Source organism: Pristiophorus japonicus, chromosome 12, assembly GCF_044704955.1.
Source record: "Pristiophorus japonicus isolate sPriJap1 chromosome 12, sPriJap1.hap1, whole genome shotgun sequence".
NCBI classification, from domain to species: domain Eukaryota; kingdom Metazoa; phylum Chordata; class Chondrichthyes; family Pristiophoridae; genus Pristiophorus; species Pristiophorus japonicus.
This window is the reverse complement of record NC_091988.1, coordinates 56,958,406-56,976,667: the sequence shown is the minus strand read 5'-3', so window position 1 is coordinate 56,976,667 and position 18,262 is coordinate 56,958,406. Positions and strand designations below refer to the sequence as shown.

General features: G+C 45.2%; 1 protein-coding gene across 1 annotated transcript in view; it reads left to right on the top strand.

Moving 5' to 3' along the window:
• Positions 1 to 18,262, top strand: part of slc38a3b (solute carrier family 38 member 3b) — a 154,677-nt gene that overhangs the window by 115,229 nt on the left and 21,186 nt on the right. Inside the window, exon 14 of the mRNA XM_070895528.1 lies at positions 4,314 to 4,458. Coding sequence (XP_070751629.1) covers positions 4,314 to 4,458 — 145 coding nt within the window. The remainder of the gene's footprint in view (positions 1 to 4,313; positions 4,459 to 18,262) is intronic.

Genomic DNA, 18,262 nt, shown 5'->3' with positions numbered 1-18,262 from the left:
CAAGATAAAAGCAATACGTTGCATTACTGGTCAAAAGAACCTGAGGGTGCCTTCATCGCATTAACAAGTGCAGCGATGCATGTTCATAGCCCTGCAGCAAGGATTGCTGGTGTGTGAGATTGAACCTACAGAGGGGGAAAAGATCAGAGAGGATAATGAACTCATGTTTAAGGGTCTTAGGGCTAGAACCTCCACTTTTTTTGCATGCTTAACGCCCATTTTACTGCTGAATTGACGTATAATGATCATATATTGCCCATTTTGGCACAAAATGGAAACTGGCAGGCATTTTTCGGAAACTTCTCACCGAGCGTTACTTTCCCCATGTGCTTAACGCTGGGAAAAAATATTACCACCCACCCACTTTTTTTGGGGCGGAATCAGCAAAATGGGCGAATTCAATACCCATAATATCCCCCTGCGTTACTTTCCGCATGGATTTAACGCTGAGATTCAATATTAACGCCTGCCCACATTTTTTTGTTATAAAGAGCATATTTACCGAAACGAACGGCCATGAGATCGCCCTGTGTCAATTTCACCACCACGCACATATATCGCTTGCCCAAAAAAAACGCCTAGAAAAAGTGGAACTAACTGGAACAAATCACAGCGTTATGGACGCCATGTTCGAGATCACATGTCGCGTCCTTTAAAAGACTGCTATGCTTCAATCTCGGCGGAGTTCGGATGTACTCTTGATGTGAACATCTGTAAAAACATCTTGACCACACTGTGACCGATTGGAATTGAAGAGGTGTCTTCGTCAGGGTATTCCTTGTTTGTGACCAATCGGTGCAAAACAGAGAGCTACTGCAATGGGGCCTGTCCTTTTTCACCCGCTCTTGCTAACCAATTACATGCAGCAGACTCGACATCGCCGAAGGGTCGCTCCACTGCATTATGTGCCCAGTGTAAGACATGATAGACAGATGAGGATGACCGGACGTTACATCCCCCGCAACTACAAGCAGAAGCATTCTTACCTCGACTTGCCCGACACCACCTGCCTTCGGAGACTGCGCTTCCACAAAGATGTTATCACTGAGGTATGCCAGCTGATAAGGGCAGATCTACAGCCTGCCAGCACCATCAGTACTGCACTGTCCGTTGAGGTCAAAGTCACCGCGGCACTGTCGTTCTACGCCTCGGGTTCTTTTCAGGCCACAGTTGGAGACATTTGCGGACTTTCTCAGCATGCCACACATCGCTGCATTAGACAGGTCACTGAAGCCCTGTACGCACGCTGGAGGGACTTGATCAGCTTCCCTATGACCAGGGAGGCACAGAGTGAGAGGGCTCTACGATTCTCCAGAATTGCAAACTTCCCCAAGGGAGCAATAGACTGTACGCGCATCGCGATGCGGGCACCTTTTCAGGATGCTAAGGTTTTCAGGAACCGCACGGGATTCCACTCCCTGAATGTCCAACTGGTTGTTGACCACCAGCAAATTATACTGGTGGTGAATGCTCAATTTCCGGGCAACATCCATGATGCTCACATCCTGCGTGAGAGCACTGTATCTGACTTGTTTAACCATAAGCCACAAGGTCAATGCTGGATGCTTGGTGACAAAGGATATGGCCTCACCACCTGGCTGATGACCCCCCCTGTGTGACACCCACACCGAAGCTGAGAGGCGATATAAGAAGACCCACAGTGCAACTCGAAATATCGTGGAGAAAACCATTGGAGTGCTGAAGCAGCGCTTTAGATGCCTGGACCACTCAGGAGGCGAGCTCCAATTCTACCCTGAGCAGGTAGCTAAATTCATGGTGGTGTGCTCCATGCTGCACAACTTGGCTGTCAGGAAGGGACAAGAATTGCCTGATAAGTCTGACAGTCCACCTCAGCAGAGAGAGGACGAGGAGACGGATGCTGACATCGGTCCAGACAATCAGGCTGACGCTGAAGCCATGCCCCCGACCCCCTGTAGACCGCATGAAAGGGCCCATGGTGGCATAATAGCTGCAAGAGCCTTGCGTCAGGAGCTCATCAATGATCACTTTGCCTGAAAGAAAGTTGGTGTTATTTACAAGGCTGACACACTGCTGGGTGTGCAGGTCATACAGCAATGGTGGTCATCACCTTGGTGACAGTTAAAGTTTAAGTTGATTGAAGTTAAGTGTGATTATACGCTTTGATGTAAAGGAATCACCAGTGTGTAATGGTGCAGCTATCTGAGCCAATGTGCTGCAAGGTTTTGTTAAATAAAAAACATTTAAACCGAACATTAGTCTGAAATCATCAGTATTTCTGTACAAACCAACCCTCCCCCCGCCCCCCCCCCCCCCCCCCCCCGCTTCTCCTCCCCACCTCTATCCCTTCCCCTTTCCCTCCTGAGTCCAAGCCAAGGAGGTCCTCAGGTGATGCTTTCTTTTGGCGGGGCGGGGCAGTGACAGCCAAAGCGCTGCTTGGACGGATACGGGAGAGGACGGTCCCGAGGTGGGAATGTGCTCTGAGCCAGAAGCAAGATGTTGCTGCTAGCTCTCGTGTGGTTGGCAATTGGGGTGCAGCACCTTGGGGTGCAGTGCTGCGCTCCGGGACCACTGAGAGCCCTCTGCCACCAGTGTTCCTGTCTACCAGCTCCAGGGCCTCCACCATCCCTTCCATGTTATATTTTATTTATTGGACAAAAACTCGGTGCCAACTATGTTCTTGGTGCTTAGTAGGCTTTTTGCTGCTGGTGAATCTCCATCGTTCCTCCAGTCAAGCACACACCACAACCACACATGCTTTCAGTGCCTCTAAGCTCCCTCTCTCTCTGTCTCCTCTTCTGCACATGTCATGATGACCCTTGACCTCCTGAATCGCGGGAATCAAATGTTGCCATGCTGTTGCTAAGGACGGCCACTCTTTACGGCAGAAGGTAAAATAAAATTTACGCTACCGCCCATTTGATATCGCTCGCGGTAACACCCATTTTCAAAAATGGAAACTAGGTGTTTTGAGAATGGGTGAGAAGCCAGCGATCTGAAAACCCTTTTTAAACACCTATGCGGAAATAACGCCCATTTTTGGGCGATAAACACAAAAGTGGAGGCTTTAGCCCATGATCTTGTATCCTCCAACTGTCTTATTTTGATCCCAACATTAAGTGTTGAGAAAATCAGCAGTGATGCACAAGACCCCTGCAAAATCATGACTTTTGCAGGTTCTACCCAAGAGCCAACTCAAGGTCCACCTTTCAACTCATTGCGGCTAGAGATGCAAGTTTAGTCTTCATCATGTATGATCTTTTTTTTTAATTAGTTCTGGGGATGTCGGCGTCGCTGGCATGGCCAGCATTTATTGCCCATCCCTAATTGCCCTTCAGATGGTGGTGGGGAGCCGCCATCTTGAACAGCTGCAATCCATATGATGTGATTATCATAAAATGGTTACAGCATAGAAGGAGGCCATTCGGCCCGTCGAGCCCACGCTGGATTAATCTTGAAGGAGTGGGAATGAGGTAACTGAATGGGCGATGCCTGGTAACCTAAGGCTCGTTAGAAATTATTTTGTGCTAGGAAACCCATTTAAACAATGAAGCCAAGCAGGAAAAGCTTAAAATATGACTGTGCTTGTGTTCCAAGCAGTCATTCTCAATAATACATTAGTACACAATTCAGGACAATGGCCAGAGTATTTTCTTTTTGGTCAAACTATTGAAATATTTACTGTTTAAAGGTTAAAGACCCACAGTTGCAGTCAGCATAGTTTTTAAGAACTTCACATCTCAGTGTAGCAAACTAATATCCTAGCACCTTATGGCGTAGGTTGTTGAAACTCCGATGGACACTACAACACGATGTCATCCCAGATTATTATTATTTTTAAACTTGGGGCATTTGTGCACTGGATTAAGCACATGCAACAAAACACCTCTTCCAGACATTCCCATGTTGCAGCTACCCTATAAACACACTGGGGCCAGGCTGGTACTGGACTGGCATCAGACTGGCCATTTTTATAGCAGGAAGGGGGTACTGAAGTTGCATGTTCAGCCATGAACTCATTGAATGGCGGTGCAGGCTAGAAGGGCTGAATGGCCTACTCCTGCACCTATTTTCTATGTTTCTATGTTTATCATGGTGACGGAGATAATACCAGCTGGTAGAAAGTTGAATTTGGTTACGATTGTATTGGCACAGACTTCATAATGGTCATGGAGAGTGCAACAGCCTTTAATGTTCCACCATCACAACTGATGGAATACATGACGGAGAGGCAGAAATGGGGAGGGTGGAGGGTAAAATGGACAGGGAATATGCTGGAAGGGATATTTCTGGTGTTTTTTTTAAACCCTTTCTATTATTTTTGTTGTTTACAGGTGCGTCGTGCTATCCAGCAAATGCTATTCCAGAACAAACCCTTTAGCTGGCTCAGACACACCATCATTGCCATGATCCTCCTTACCGCCATCAACTTACTGGTTATCTTCGCACCTAACATACTCGATATCTTTGGAATTATTGGTAAGTGGGATGCACTTAGAATAGATAGGATTATGATGCTGTAATAAAATCAAACTGCTCGGAGGGTATCTCAGTCTAAGAAACCATATAATTCTCCCCTTAACACCTCAACAGCGCTGTCAGATATAACACTTGTTTAGAGCTCCCTTTATAAACCATGTAAACACTGTAGACACTGCTCTATAATGTATATTGCTTCTTCTTTCTTGCTAATAGAGAAACTGTATGGAACACACGTGATAATATCTGTACTGACTCCTGATTACAAGGGCTATTTGTCTGAGCCCTTTAAGAACAGCAGAGGTGTATAAAATGATGAGAGGCCTAGATAGAATGCATAGGAAGGACCTATTTCCCTTAGCAAAGGGGTCACTAACGAGAGGGCATAGATTTAAAGTAATTGGTCGGCGGTTTAGACGGGATTTGAGGAGAAATGTTTTCACCCAGAGGGCGGTGGGGTCTGGAATTCACTGCCTGAAAGGGTGGTAGAGGCAGAAACCCTCATAGCATTTAAAAAATACTTGGAAATGCACTTGAAGTGCCATAATCTACAAGGTTATGGACCAAGAGCTGGAGAATGAGATTAGGCCAGATTTGTTGTCCGGCACGGACACAATGGGCCAAATGGCCTCCTTCTGTGCTGTAAATTTCTATGATTCTATGAGAGGAGCTTCCCACCACATTTTTTAAAAACTTTTTGTTGAGTCACAGAATTCTGTGGATGAAGCAGTGGGCAGAGCAGTAGCACAGTGGATGTGGAGCCTCAAATGCCTTGCTATGGAATGATGGGGGGGCCATGGCTTTGTACCTGCCATGACCTGTATTCTGAGTGCTCCATCACAGGTGCAGTCCATGAGAAGGCTAACTGAGCTTGAATGAAAATCAAAGGAGAATCACCCTGGATGCTCATGTTTCAGCTTGGCATTGGCCTGGGAGCAGATCAACATGATGTGCTTGTTTGGCCGGATGTCTGGTTATTTTTTACGGAGAAGCAGTAGAAGCTTCTTTGCTGTTGGGCGTGCTCTATCTACTCTGTGGCACCAGTGGATAGCTGTTCCTTTATCTCCCTAATGTACCAGTTTAAAAATTTGTGTCAGGAGTGTGCTTGGCTCAGTGGATAGCGCTCTCGCCTCTGAGTCAAAAGATTGTGGGTTAAAATTCTGCTCCAGAGACTTGAGCACATAATCCAGGCTGACATCCAGTGCTGAGGGAGTTCTGCACTGTCGGAGGTGCCATCTTTCAGATGAGACATTAAACCGAGGCCCTGTCTGCGCTCTCAGGTGGATGTAAAGCATCCCATGCAGGGCTGGATTAAAGGAATGATGGGCCTGGGGCAAACTGATGCAAATGGGCCTATAGTTATATTTATCCATGTTCATTACATTACGTATATGATTCTGATTCTGAGTATGAAAACATAAGCCAATATATTCAACAATGTAAGCATATATTCTGTATCAATAGGTATATATTCTGGTAACATTGCAATACTAGATTCCTATACATATATGCAAATTTCTCTTAATAACATGTGAAATAAAACAGGCTAGTACATATTCTGTTCTGTATATAGGTACATTAGTATATAAAGATACTCTGCAAAAATAGGTATGTACACGTTAGGCCAATAAACAATATTTTCCTCGGTCTTGTTTTTCCCCTTTCATTGTCTATTCTATTCAGCCTATTTGGGAGACCTTATATTTTTTTTCCTTCATTTATTTGGTGGGCCTATGTTCTTTGGTGGGCCTGGGGCAGCAGCCCCATCTGCCCCCGTGGTTAATCCGCCCCCGTGGTTAATCCGCCCCTGATCCCATGGCACTATTTTGAAGACGAGCAGGGGAGTTTATCCCCGGTGTCCTGGCCAATATTTATCTTTCAACCAACATCACTAAAGCAGATTATCTCGTCATTATCTCATTGCTCAGTGGGATCTTGCTGTGCACAAATTGGCTGCTGCGTTTCCTACACTACAACAGTGAAAAGTACTTCATTGGCTGTAAAGCGCTTTGAGACGTCCAGTGGTCATGATAAACACTATATAAATCCAAGTTTTTTCTTTTCTCTTTATTGCGGGCCGTAGGCTCATACAAGTAGACAATGTATGGAAATTATCTGGGACTGTCTAACTAGCAGGCATCTCAAGGCCCTCTGATCAAATACTTATCCCAATTTCCATTTGTCCTCGCAGCAGCAGCTCCTGGCCAGTTGATGTCTCATCACATGAGGCTCCACCTTGCTTCAAGGCAGAATGAATTGGTGGGATGGGGAGATGAGACGGAGTGTGTGGAAAAAGAGGGTTGTGGGGGAAGGCTTCCTCTGTAACCAGTAGGCTTACTTAAATTTATTTCAGCAACTTGACAAGTCTGACCCCTCCCATATTACTGTAATAAACTGTCTTCCCACCACTACCTCTTTGTAATGGTGCTTGCTCACATTGGTACATCTCTTCCCTACGCAAGAACTGTATGAAACAATATGTGTTGTGTCTTGATTGTAACCCAGACCCTGAACCAGCTTTTAATGCTGTAAGTTTTAGATTGAATGTAAATCCACATACAGGCAGTAAGTACTTTAACCTGATGGCACACCCTCACGTTTTTGTCTGAAATCACAGTGCCAGTTTCCACAAGTACGCTGATGACATCTGTAATGTATTTGCTTCATGGGTTCTTTGCTTAAGAATTCATAGCAACACATTGAGGAATGAATTGGTTTATTAACAAAGGTTTAACAATAACACTACACATTACCAGTTCATCCACTAGGCTCACAACTGCATACCTCATCGTGGATGACCTAGACCCAACTGACAGGGGTTTTATTGAGGGTTGTGAACATCACATGACTGGCTAAGCCGCTCCCAACTCAACAGCTCAACAAACCTGTGAGCATGCTCACCGGTGCATATATTACAACTCCTAGCTCTACCTCACTACCACTTCTCTCGATCCCTCCACGGTCTCTAAATTGTCAGTCCGACATCCAGTTCTGGATAAGCAGAAACTTTTTCCAATTGAATATTGGGAAGACCAAAGCCGTTGTTTCCGGTCCCCGTCACAAACTCCGTTCCCTAGCCACTGACTCCATCCCTTTCCCCAACTTCTGTCTGAGGCTGAACCAGACTGATCGCAACCTTGGTGTCATATTTGACCCTTAAATGAGTTTTCGACCACATCTCCACAGCATGACTAAGACCGCCTATTTCCACCTTCGTAACATCGCTCGTCTCCGCCCTTGCCTCAGCTCATCCGCTGCTGAAGCCCTCTTCCATGCCTTTGTTACCTCAAGACTGGACTATTCCAATGCACTCCTGGCTGGTCTCCTACATTCTACCCTATGTAAACTAGAGGTGATCCAGACCTTGGCTGCCCGTGTCCTAACTCGCACCAAGTCCCACTCACCCATCACCCCTGTGCTCGCTGACCTACATTGGCTCCCGGTTAAGCAACACCTCGATTTCAAAATTCTCATTCTTGTTTTCAAATCACTCCATGGCCTGTTCTTATCTCTGTAATCTCCTCCAGCCCCACAACCCCCCGAGATGTCTGCGCTCCTCTAATTCTGCCCTCTTGAACATCCCAGATTATAATCGTTCAACCATTGGTGGCCGTACCTTCTGTTGCCTAGGCCCTAATCTCTGGAATTCCCTCCCTAAGCCTCTCTGCCTCTACTTTTCTTTCTTCCTTCAAGATGCCCCTTAAAACCTACCTCTTTGGTTTGGTCACCTGCCCTAATTTCTCCTTATGCTGCTTGGCGTCAAAGTTTTTACCTCAGCATACTCCTGCGAAGCGCCTTGGACGTTTCATTATGTTAAAGGCACTTTCTAAATACAAGTTGTTGTTGTTGAAACTAATGGTATTAGTGGTTGGGTCCATTTTAGACCACACCAACAAGAGTTAGTCTGTGCCTTTCCAAACATGTCCAAAATATGTCCACCATCCCCGACATTCTCTGAACTTCTGCCAGTGTGCTCTGTGACCTTGACCAGGGTAGCATGCGATTGAACTCACAGTTTGCGAGTGAGCCAAGTGTCAGCATGTTTATTATTAGTGAATGCGGACCGAGTCAATCTGTGGTCACAGCCGCGGGGCAGCAATCGCAGTGAAGATCAATTTACATACTGTTGCAGTGTGACTTGTTATATTTATTTCGTGAGTGCCCCTTGTCCCCAGGTTCCCCTGTGATTTATTTTAAAGTCAAACTGCAAGCTGACTACAACGTCTATTTAAGGCACTCCCCTGATATCCAGGTCCTATTGTTAATTTAAAAAATAACTTTAGCTAAAAGCCAAGAGGTTTACAGTAGAGCTCTGACGATTCAAACCCCTGTAGACAAGTCCACGATCAGCTGCCAGCTGGGCCGATGGGTGTCAGGGCTTCAGGTCAGAACTTTCAGCTGCTGGGCTGCTACATTGGGTCAGGTTTTACACGCACTTCAGTGGAACTTTTATGTTGTTCAAAACAAGGATTCAGCTCAAGTTGCTTCTTTTGAAGGGCCATGCAAAACCAACTCAGAACAAAGCATGCTTTGCAGAATCTTTCAGGTCGGGTTAAGTGGAGTCAGAGATCGGTGTCATATTGATGACTCAAGATAGTTTTCGATTTGGAATTTTGCTGTGCTCCATTTTATTGCTGGGGAGCCGCTTGAGGTCAGGGATTTGGGTTGATCTTTTATCAGGAGTGAACTACAATTCAGTTAACGACTGTGGAGTGTCCCTTCCATTAGAGCTGATAATGAAGGTGTTATCTTTATTGTGGTGATAAAGTTTATTTTTAGATATTCTTTCCGATGTACAAAATCATATTTTTTAGCCCAATCTGCGTATATTCAAAAAGCAAAATACTGCGGATGCTGGAAATCTGAAATATAAGTAGGAAATGCTGGGGACACTCAGCAGGTCAAGCAGCATCTATGGAGAGAGAAACGGAGTTAATATTTCAGGTCTTTGTCATATATACCTTTGATTTTTTTTAAAACAAGCAAATTGCATCAAAAAAAATTGTTGCTTGCTTATTTTATTTCTTACTGTGAAGTTTATGGGATCCTTGTGCAGTCTGATTTCAGCATTTTGAAAGTGGAACTGGCCACAGTAGGGGTGGGAGAGGGAAGGAGTGGGCACAGATTTGGTCTCCCCTGGTGCTAGTTTTAATCTTTGCTAGCCTCAACATATCCTCCCACCCTCCAGTAAGACTGGTGAGTTCCTTCCCTTGACATTTTCACTAGCTGGAGGGAACTGCCTCTTACCTCTATGTTACTATAGCAATGGACCGGAGAGAGCCCTGAGGAGAGTGAGGTTTTCTGTGTTTCTTAAGATAAGTAAATTCTGTCTCTCCTTCCTCTACCAAGCATTTTGTTAAATATCTAGCCATCAAACACAGAACGGTAAAGAGTCAGTAGGGGAATGGTAGCATAGTGGTTAGGTCACTGGACTAGTAATCCAGAGGCCTGGACTAATGATCCAGGGACATGAGTTCAAATCCCACCACGGCAGCTGGGGAATTTAAATTAACTAAATCTGCAATTAAAATAAAAAGCTAGTATGGTCACCATGAAACTACAAAGATTGTCGTTAAAAACCCATCTGGTTCACTAATGTCTTTTAGGGAAGGAAACCAGCTGTCCTTACCTGGTCTGGCCTATATGTGACTCCAGACCCACAGCAATGTGGTTGACTCTTAACTGCTCTCGGAAATGGCCTAGCAAGCCACTCAGTCGTACCAAAACGCTGCAGAACAGTGGTTCAAGAAGATGGCTCACCACTACCTTCTCTAGGGCAATTAGGGATGGACAATAAATGCTGGCCTTGTGACGCCCACGTCCCAGGAACGAATAAATAAAATGAATGGGATGGATTCCCCACCAGTGGAGGTTCTTTCATCTTGATTTTACGTGGTATCTCATGATGTGAGTGAGCAGTACTAGTTTCCCGCTAAGTAGAGTAGCTTTCACATCTATATGACTTGAACCCAGGCTTTTCAGCAGAAGTATCTCACGGGGACCAACTTCAGAGGCCAACTGACCGTGCACGTTTTATTTTTCCTTTCTCACAGATGTTCGAGAGGATTTACTAAACCTGGCAGTTAGTTCAATGAAAATCCATTATTATAGCACCCAACATTAATCCGACAGCAGGCCCCATTGGAAAACCGGCCCCTCTCCTGCTATATTACCTCACCCTGGCTCCCCCTCTCCATTCACTAAGGTCCTGAAATTCCTTCAAGGGCACTCCTGAAGCATAAGCTGGGTGGTGAGACTGAATTTGGGGGTGAGACCTAGTTCTGCCCCTTTCTTGCCGCTGTGAAATTCGGGTGGAGTGGAGGCTTCTTGCGTCTGCTCACCCTGGGTCAGAGGTCAGAAGACGGGGCCGTACTGGCAGGATGACATCACCCTCCTGGAATCCTGCTAGTTCTGCCTCCTTTGTCCTGAGCGCGATGTGGACGTACTTGGGTGCCAGGCTAACATCCTGGTGGAAACTAGGCCAATTTCCTACAGGCAATCAAAGACGGAGCCATCGGGATAAAGTAGCTGCTGCGAAATGGATCTGTTCTCCGAGGATTTCTGTGATCTTTGGCCAGAATGGTGCCGCCCTCCCCTCATGGAGTGGCACAGTGCCACCACGGAATCCCTGCCCACCATGGACCAGCTGCCGGAGGTACTGTAAATCATTGCCTTTAATGCAGATAACCCCATCCTTTGGATTTTGGGATGGGGTCAGGGCTTGGCGAGACTGGCAGCTGGAAGTCCCGTCCCACATCCCATCTCGTGCTGAAGCAGACCACCATTCATGTCTCAAAGTAACATGCAGTAGCAGGGAGAACTATCTTCAAGCTACAAAACCCCCTTCCCCTTTGTTGTTCCACCATAAGCAGTGACAAAGCCGCGATTTCAAAATTCTCATCCTTGTTTACAAATCGCTCCATGGCCTCACCCCTCCCTATCTCTGTCATCTCCTCCAGCCCCACAGCAACCTCCTCCCACCCCCCCTCCTCCCCCCCCCCCCCCCCACCACCCCGAGATGTCTGCGCTCCTCAAATTCTGTCGTCTTGAGCATCCTTGATTGTAACTGCTCAGCCACTGGTGGCTGTGCCTTCAGCTGCCTGGGCCCTAAGCTCTGGAACTCCCTCCCTAAACCTCTCTACCTCGCTTGCCTCCTTTAAGACGCTCCTTAAAACCTACCTCTTTGACTAAACTTTTGGTCATCTGCCAGAATTTCTTATGTGGCTCGGTGTTTTGTCTTATAACACTCCTGTTAAGCGCCTTAGGATGTTTTACTATGTTAAAGGCACTATATAAATACAAGTTCTTGTTGGGTGATGGAGGACAGTTTGACGCAGAGGTGCTCTCTTCATGGGGAAGTGTGACTAACTGGATCGCTCTTCGAAAGAGCCGGCACTGATTCAATGGGCCGAATGGCCTCATTCAGTGCTGTACCAATCTATGATTCTATGGCCAGGCACTAAAGTGCAGAGGATAGCCAGTTCAATTCAAAGACTGCTACCTCATGGCGGATTTTTAACAACGATGTATATTTTTATATATTAAAAGTCTCGGCAGGCAACGCACACTTCCTGTCGATGTTTCGCTTCTTTCCTACAACATTTTCGCCATCACACTTTGTTGATAACACCATTATTGTTATTAAACATATCCCCTAACTCCCTGTGAGCGATGCCATGGTGGATCTGCTAGTATACAGTGCTGTATGTGTGGTATTGTGTATATACCTTTAATTCAGCAGTAAGATGCCATGACTGTTTCTGCTTTTAATGAATGCTACATTTGTAACCAAGCTAGGAAGTGTTTCACAGAGAGTACATCAAACAACAGCCACATCTGGATTATATTAGTGTCCAATTGTTTCAATCTAGAGAGAAAAATCAGGTTAGGTAATGCATTGGCTCAGCAGCATGACGTCAGAGGAATTCTGTTCCAGAAAAATTTGGGCAACATAAGATCTTTGTAAGACGTAGATTCTCCCCCTCCCCCCAACCCCCCCCCCTCCGCCACCTGACCATCTGAAGACATTACCTCAGTTTTTCCACAACTTGGCCTGCTTTTTAAAGAAAAATAATGCTTTGATTAAACTGAGCTGTGAAAATGTCGTCAATGGACTGGAGGTTACTGAGTTTGCCACTTGTGGAGCTCAATTAACTCTGTACCAGTAATACAGTCATCAATCCAGGAGGCGGGTGGCCTGACATTTCCACTAGCTTTTCATGAGTGTAACTCTCTCACACTCAGTAATGGTTCTGAGCCAGTTCCTCTGATCACTGGTCAAATAAGCACTAACAGAAAATAAACAAAGCCTCAAAAGGGAGATTAAAAACATCACAGACCACACAATCCAAAATTTTTAAAAAAACACTAAAAAGCAATAGCATCTGAAAGAGAAAGGCTGGTTAATGTTCTTGGGTGGAACCCTCCATTAGATTAAGAGTACACCCGAAACAGTAACCTATTATTTATTAACTTTGAGGCTGATCAAACAGCTGTGCATTTCCAGCACTTTCTGATTTGATCGAACACAAAACCTCCAGGCAGGTGCTGTTTGTATTCTTGGGTTTATCAGTGTTGTGGACAGAGACAATGTCACATTTTAAGAAGTGTATTCATCTGCAATAATTTTAGTTGCTCAGTCTCTCAAAGATAAAACTTGACATTTCCAGATCTACTGGTTGGTGGTATTTGCACCTTCTAGTTATAAACTCTTACCTTTCACTTGCTCAGATTAACAGTTCAGTGCTCTTATAACTGTAGTGTCATTGCAAATTGGTTTAGCTTTGCACTGATGCTGCATTATATTGTAATTGCAGCCTGAATCTGGAGTCTGAGCCCAACCTGACACGAGAACAAAGAGAAGTGAGATTTCTTGGATAAAGTCATCTCCCTCCACTTTGCTTTGAAGTCAATTCAATTGCCGTGTGTTTTGCACACTATGACATGGTCTCAGCTGTGGCTCAGTGGGTAGCACACTCACCTCTGAGTCAGAAGGGTGTGGGTTCAAGCCCCACTCCAGAGACTTAAGCACACAATCTAAGCCTGCACTTCAGTCCCTTGGTTGAGACATGAAATCGAAGCTTCATCTGCACTCTCAGGAAGAAACTAAATTCCATGACACTATTTGAGTAAGAGCAAGGGGGCTACTGGCCAAAAGTGATCCCTCAACCTACACCAAAAGCAGGTGATCTGGCTACTTATTTCATTGCTGTTTGTGGGATCTTGCTGTGTTTGCCTGCTGCATTTTCTACATTACAACTGTGACTACGGGGTCAATATTGACTTTGTGCGTGAAGTGTAAAGCAGGTGATAGCAAATCGCTTAGCTTGTTTTACACCTCTTATTAAAGTCACTGGAAATAAAAATTGGGAGACACATAAAACAAAGTCAAAAGCAACTCCTACATTTCAAAAATACTTCATTAGCGGTGAAGCACTGGATGTTCTGATGTTGTGAAAGGCCCGATATGAATGCAAGTTCTTTGGTCATTAGTCTGCACGCTACAACTGAGGCAGAATATGGCAGCATCTCAGTGGAGAGCAGAGTGAGCGAGGGCAATTCATTCCCCAACAAAAACAACCGTAGCGGGTCAAAAGGAACACGTTTGTCTGTATAAGTAAGTAATTGTTTCAATGGAACCTAACAAAGAGCCTCTTTGTGTTTCAATTGATTGTCCGTAACCCTGCAAGCTCAATAGATCTAATCATCCCACCATCCGCAGGGACCAATCACCTACAGATACTTTCTGTCCGCTTGGTAACTGTGGGATTATAAAATTGCTGAAGGTTTCGAGAAAAAGGAAGTCAAACTTTTCTCAGAGCTCAAAAATGGAACAAACTAAACTGAAAGGGAAGATTTTCCACTTGTAATGAACAGAAATCATGGGCCGGGGTCCAGGAGTACACATTATTCTAATATGTCTGAAAGGGTGGTGGTGGAGACAGACTCAATCACAGCTTTCAAAAGGGAGTTGGATAAGAACCTGAAGCAAAATAATTTGCAGGGCTACGGGGAAAGGGCGGGGGAGTGGGACTAGCTGAAGTGCTCTTTCAGAGAGCCGGCACGGGCTTGACGGGCCAAATGGCCTCCTTCTGTGCTGTAACCATTCCATGATTCTCTGTGCCCTCAGCATGAAGCTGGAAAGCCAAAGTGGAAAATTTCTCTGTAAGTCACTTTTCAATGTGGCTTTGAACTAAAATATGCAGGTCTATAGAGGAGGAGGGTTTTTACCTCCCAGTAGAACAGTCACCTGCACCAGGGAGAGGAAAGTGACCCATCCTTCCCTTTTCTTTGTTTGCCAACAATGTTTTCTCTTTAAAGAAGTGCAATGCCCAGGTTTGGATAAGATAACTAGAGCTCACCACAGGGGTAGAAACATAGAAACATAGAAAATAGATGCAGGAGTAGGCTATTCAGCCCTTCTAGCCATTCAATGAGTTCATGGCTGAACATGCAACTTCAGTACCCCATTCCTGCTTTCTCGCCATACCCCTTGATTCCCCCTAGTAGTAAGGACTTCATCTAACTCCCTTTTGAATATATTTAGTGAATTGGCATCAACTACTTTCTGTGGTAGAGAATTCCACAGGTTCACCACTCTCTGGGTGAAGAAGTTTCTCCTCATCTCGGTCCTAAATGGCTTACCCCTTATCCTTAGACTGTGACCCCTGGTTCTGGACTTCTCCAACATTCTTCCTGCATCTAACCTGTCTAAACCCGTCAGAATTTTAAACGTTTCTATGAGGTCCCCTCTCATTCTTCTGAACTCCAGTGAATACAAGCCCAGTTGATCCAGTCTTTCTTGATAGGTCAGTCCCACCATCCCGGGAATCAGTCTGGTGAACCTTCGCTGCACTCCCTCAATAGCAAGAATGTCCTTCCTCAAGTTAGGAGACCAAAACTGTACACAATACTCCAGGTGTGGCCTCACCAAGGCCCTGTACAACTGTAGAAACACCTCCCTGCTCCTGTACTCAAATCCCCTCGCTATGAAGGCCAACATGCCATTTGCTTTCTTAACCACCTGCTGTACCTGCATGCCAACCTTCAATGACTGATGTACCATGACACCCAGGTCTCTTTGCACCTCCCTTTTTCCTAATCTGTCACCATTCAGATAATAGTCTGTCTCTCTGTTTTTACCACCAAAGTGGATAACCTCACATTTATTCACATTATACTTCATCTGCCATGCATTTGCCCACTCACCTAACCTATCCAAGTCACTCTGCAGCCTCATAGCATCCTCCTCGCAGCTCGCACTGCCACCCAATTTAGTGTCATCCGCAAATTTGGAGATACTACATTTAATCCCCTCGTCTAAATAATTAATGTACAATGTAAACAGCTGGGGCCCCAGCACAAAACCTTGCGGTACCCCACTAGTCACTGCCTGCCATTCTGAAAAATACCCATTTACTCCTACTCTTTGCTTCCTGTCTGATAACCAGTTCTCAATCCACGTCAGCACGTTACCCCCAATCCCATGTGCTTTAACTTTGCACATTGATCTCTTGTGTGGGACCTTGTCGAAAGCCTTCTGAAAGTCCAAATATACCAAATCAACTGGTTCTCCCTTGTCCACTTTACTGGAAACATCCTCAAAAAATTCCAGAAGATTTGTCAAGCATGATTTCCATTTCACAAATCCATGCTGACTTGGACCTATCATGTCACCTCTTTCCAAATGCGCTGCTATGACATCCTTAATAATTGATTCCATCATTTTACCCACTACTGAGGTCAGGCTGACCGGTCTATAATTCCCTGTTTTCTCTCTCCCTCCTTTTTTAAAAAGTGGGGTTACATTGGCTACCCTCCACTCGATAGGAACTGATCCAGAGTCAATGGAATGTTGGGAAATGACTGTCAATGCATCCGCTATTTCCAAGGCCACCTCCTTAAGTACTCTGGGATGCAGTCCATCAGGCCCTGGGGATTTATCGGCCTTCAATCCCATCAATTTCCCCAACACAATTTCCCGACTAATAAAGATTTCCCTCAGTTCCTCCTCCTTACTAGACCCTCTGACCCCTTTTTATATCCGGAAGATTGTTTGTGTCCTCCTTAGTGAATACCGAACCAAAGTACTTGTTCAATTGGTCCGCCATTTCTTTGTTCCCCGTTATGACTTCCTCTGATTCTGACTGCAGGGGACCTACGTTTGTCTTTACTAACCTTTTTCTCTTTACATATCTATAGAAACTTTTGCAATCCGCCTTAATGTTCCGTGCAAGCTTCTTCTCGTACTCCATTTTCCCTGCCCTAATCAAACCCTTTGTCCTCCTCTGCTGAGTTCTAAATTTCTCCCAGTCACCGGGTTCGCTGCTATTTCTGGCCAATTTGTATGCCACTTCCTTGGCTTTAATACTATCCCTGATTTCCCTTGATAGCCACGGTTGAGCCACCTTCCCTTTTTTATTTTTACGCCAGACAGGAATGTACAATTGTTGTAGTTCATCCATGCGGTCTCTAAATGTCTGCCATTGCCTATCCACAGTCAACCCCTTAAGTATCATTCGCCAATCTATCCTAGCCAATTCACGCCTCATACCTTCAAAGTTACCCTTCTTTAAGTTCTGGACCATGGTCTCTGAATTAACTGTTTCATTCTCCATCCTAATGCAGAATTCCACCATATTATGGTCACTCTTCCCCAAGGGGCCTCGCACAATGAGATTGCTAATTAATCCTCTCATTACACAACACCCAGTCTAAGATGGCCTCCCCCCTAGTTGGTTCCTCGACATATTGGTCTAGAAAACCATCCCTTATGCACTCCAGGAAATCCTCCTCCACCGTATTGCTTCCAGTTTGGCTAGCCCAATCTATGTGCATATTAAAGTCACCCATTATAACTGCTGCACCTTTATTGCATGCACCCCTAATTTCTTGTTTGATCTTTGTGAAATGTGTACAACTTTGTTTCAACAACACCAACAATAAAAAGGTCACCTTTATTACAAATTGCAAAGACGAGGTACTTTCTGTGGTGAAAGTCTTTTTTTTTGCCCCAAGTAAAATTCCGGAAATGTCCTCCCATTCACCCCATCTACACGCATAAACGGACTTTCCAGTGAAGTCACGGCGGTGGAGCGGGAATAGCTCTGAGGAAGTTACTGGTCTAAATCTCATGTATCCTGTAGGGATAAACCAGAATGTAAATTTATCAGCATTCAGGTTGTGGGTTCAAGACTCACTCCAGAGACTTGAGCAGAAAGATCTAGACTGACACTCCCAGTGCAGTGCTGAGGGAGTGCTGCACTGTCGGAGGTGCCGTCTTTTGGATGAGATGTTAAACCGAGGCCCCCATCGGCTTTCTAAGGTGGATGTAAAAGATCCCATGGAACTATATTGAAGCAGAACAGGGAAGTTATCCGCGGTGTCCTGGCCAAAATTTATCCCTCAATTGTCATCACTAAAACAGATTATCTGGTCATTATCACTGTCATGTATTCAACTGTCATTGTAACCCATGTATAAGCTGACCTAAGTTGTACACCTTGAGAACACTGACCACAGGGGGCAAACTTGTGGGAGACACTCCTAACCTGGACTTACCGGCATAAAAGGGGAAGCTTCATCCACCGTCTGCTCTCTTGAGGTCTTAGTAATAAAGGTAGCTGGTCACAGAGTGACCTTCTCTCAAGTATGGGCCTCGTGTGCATTTATACTGTATAGTAAGGACATATTATTGGCGACGAGAAACTGGGATTTAAACCACACGAGCATGGCCATTAGCAGCACAGAAGAGAGGTACTGTGTTGGTGAAGATTGGGACGACTTTATTGAGAGACTACAGCAA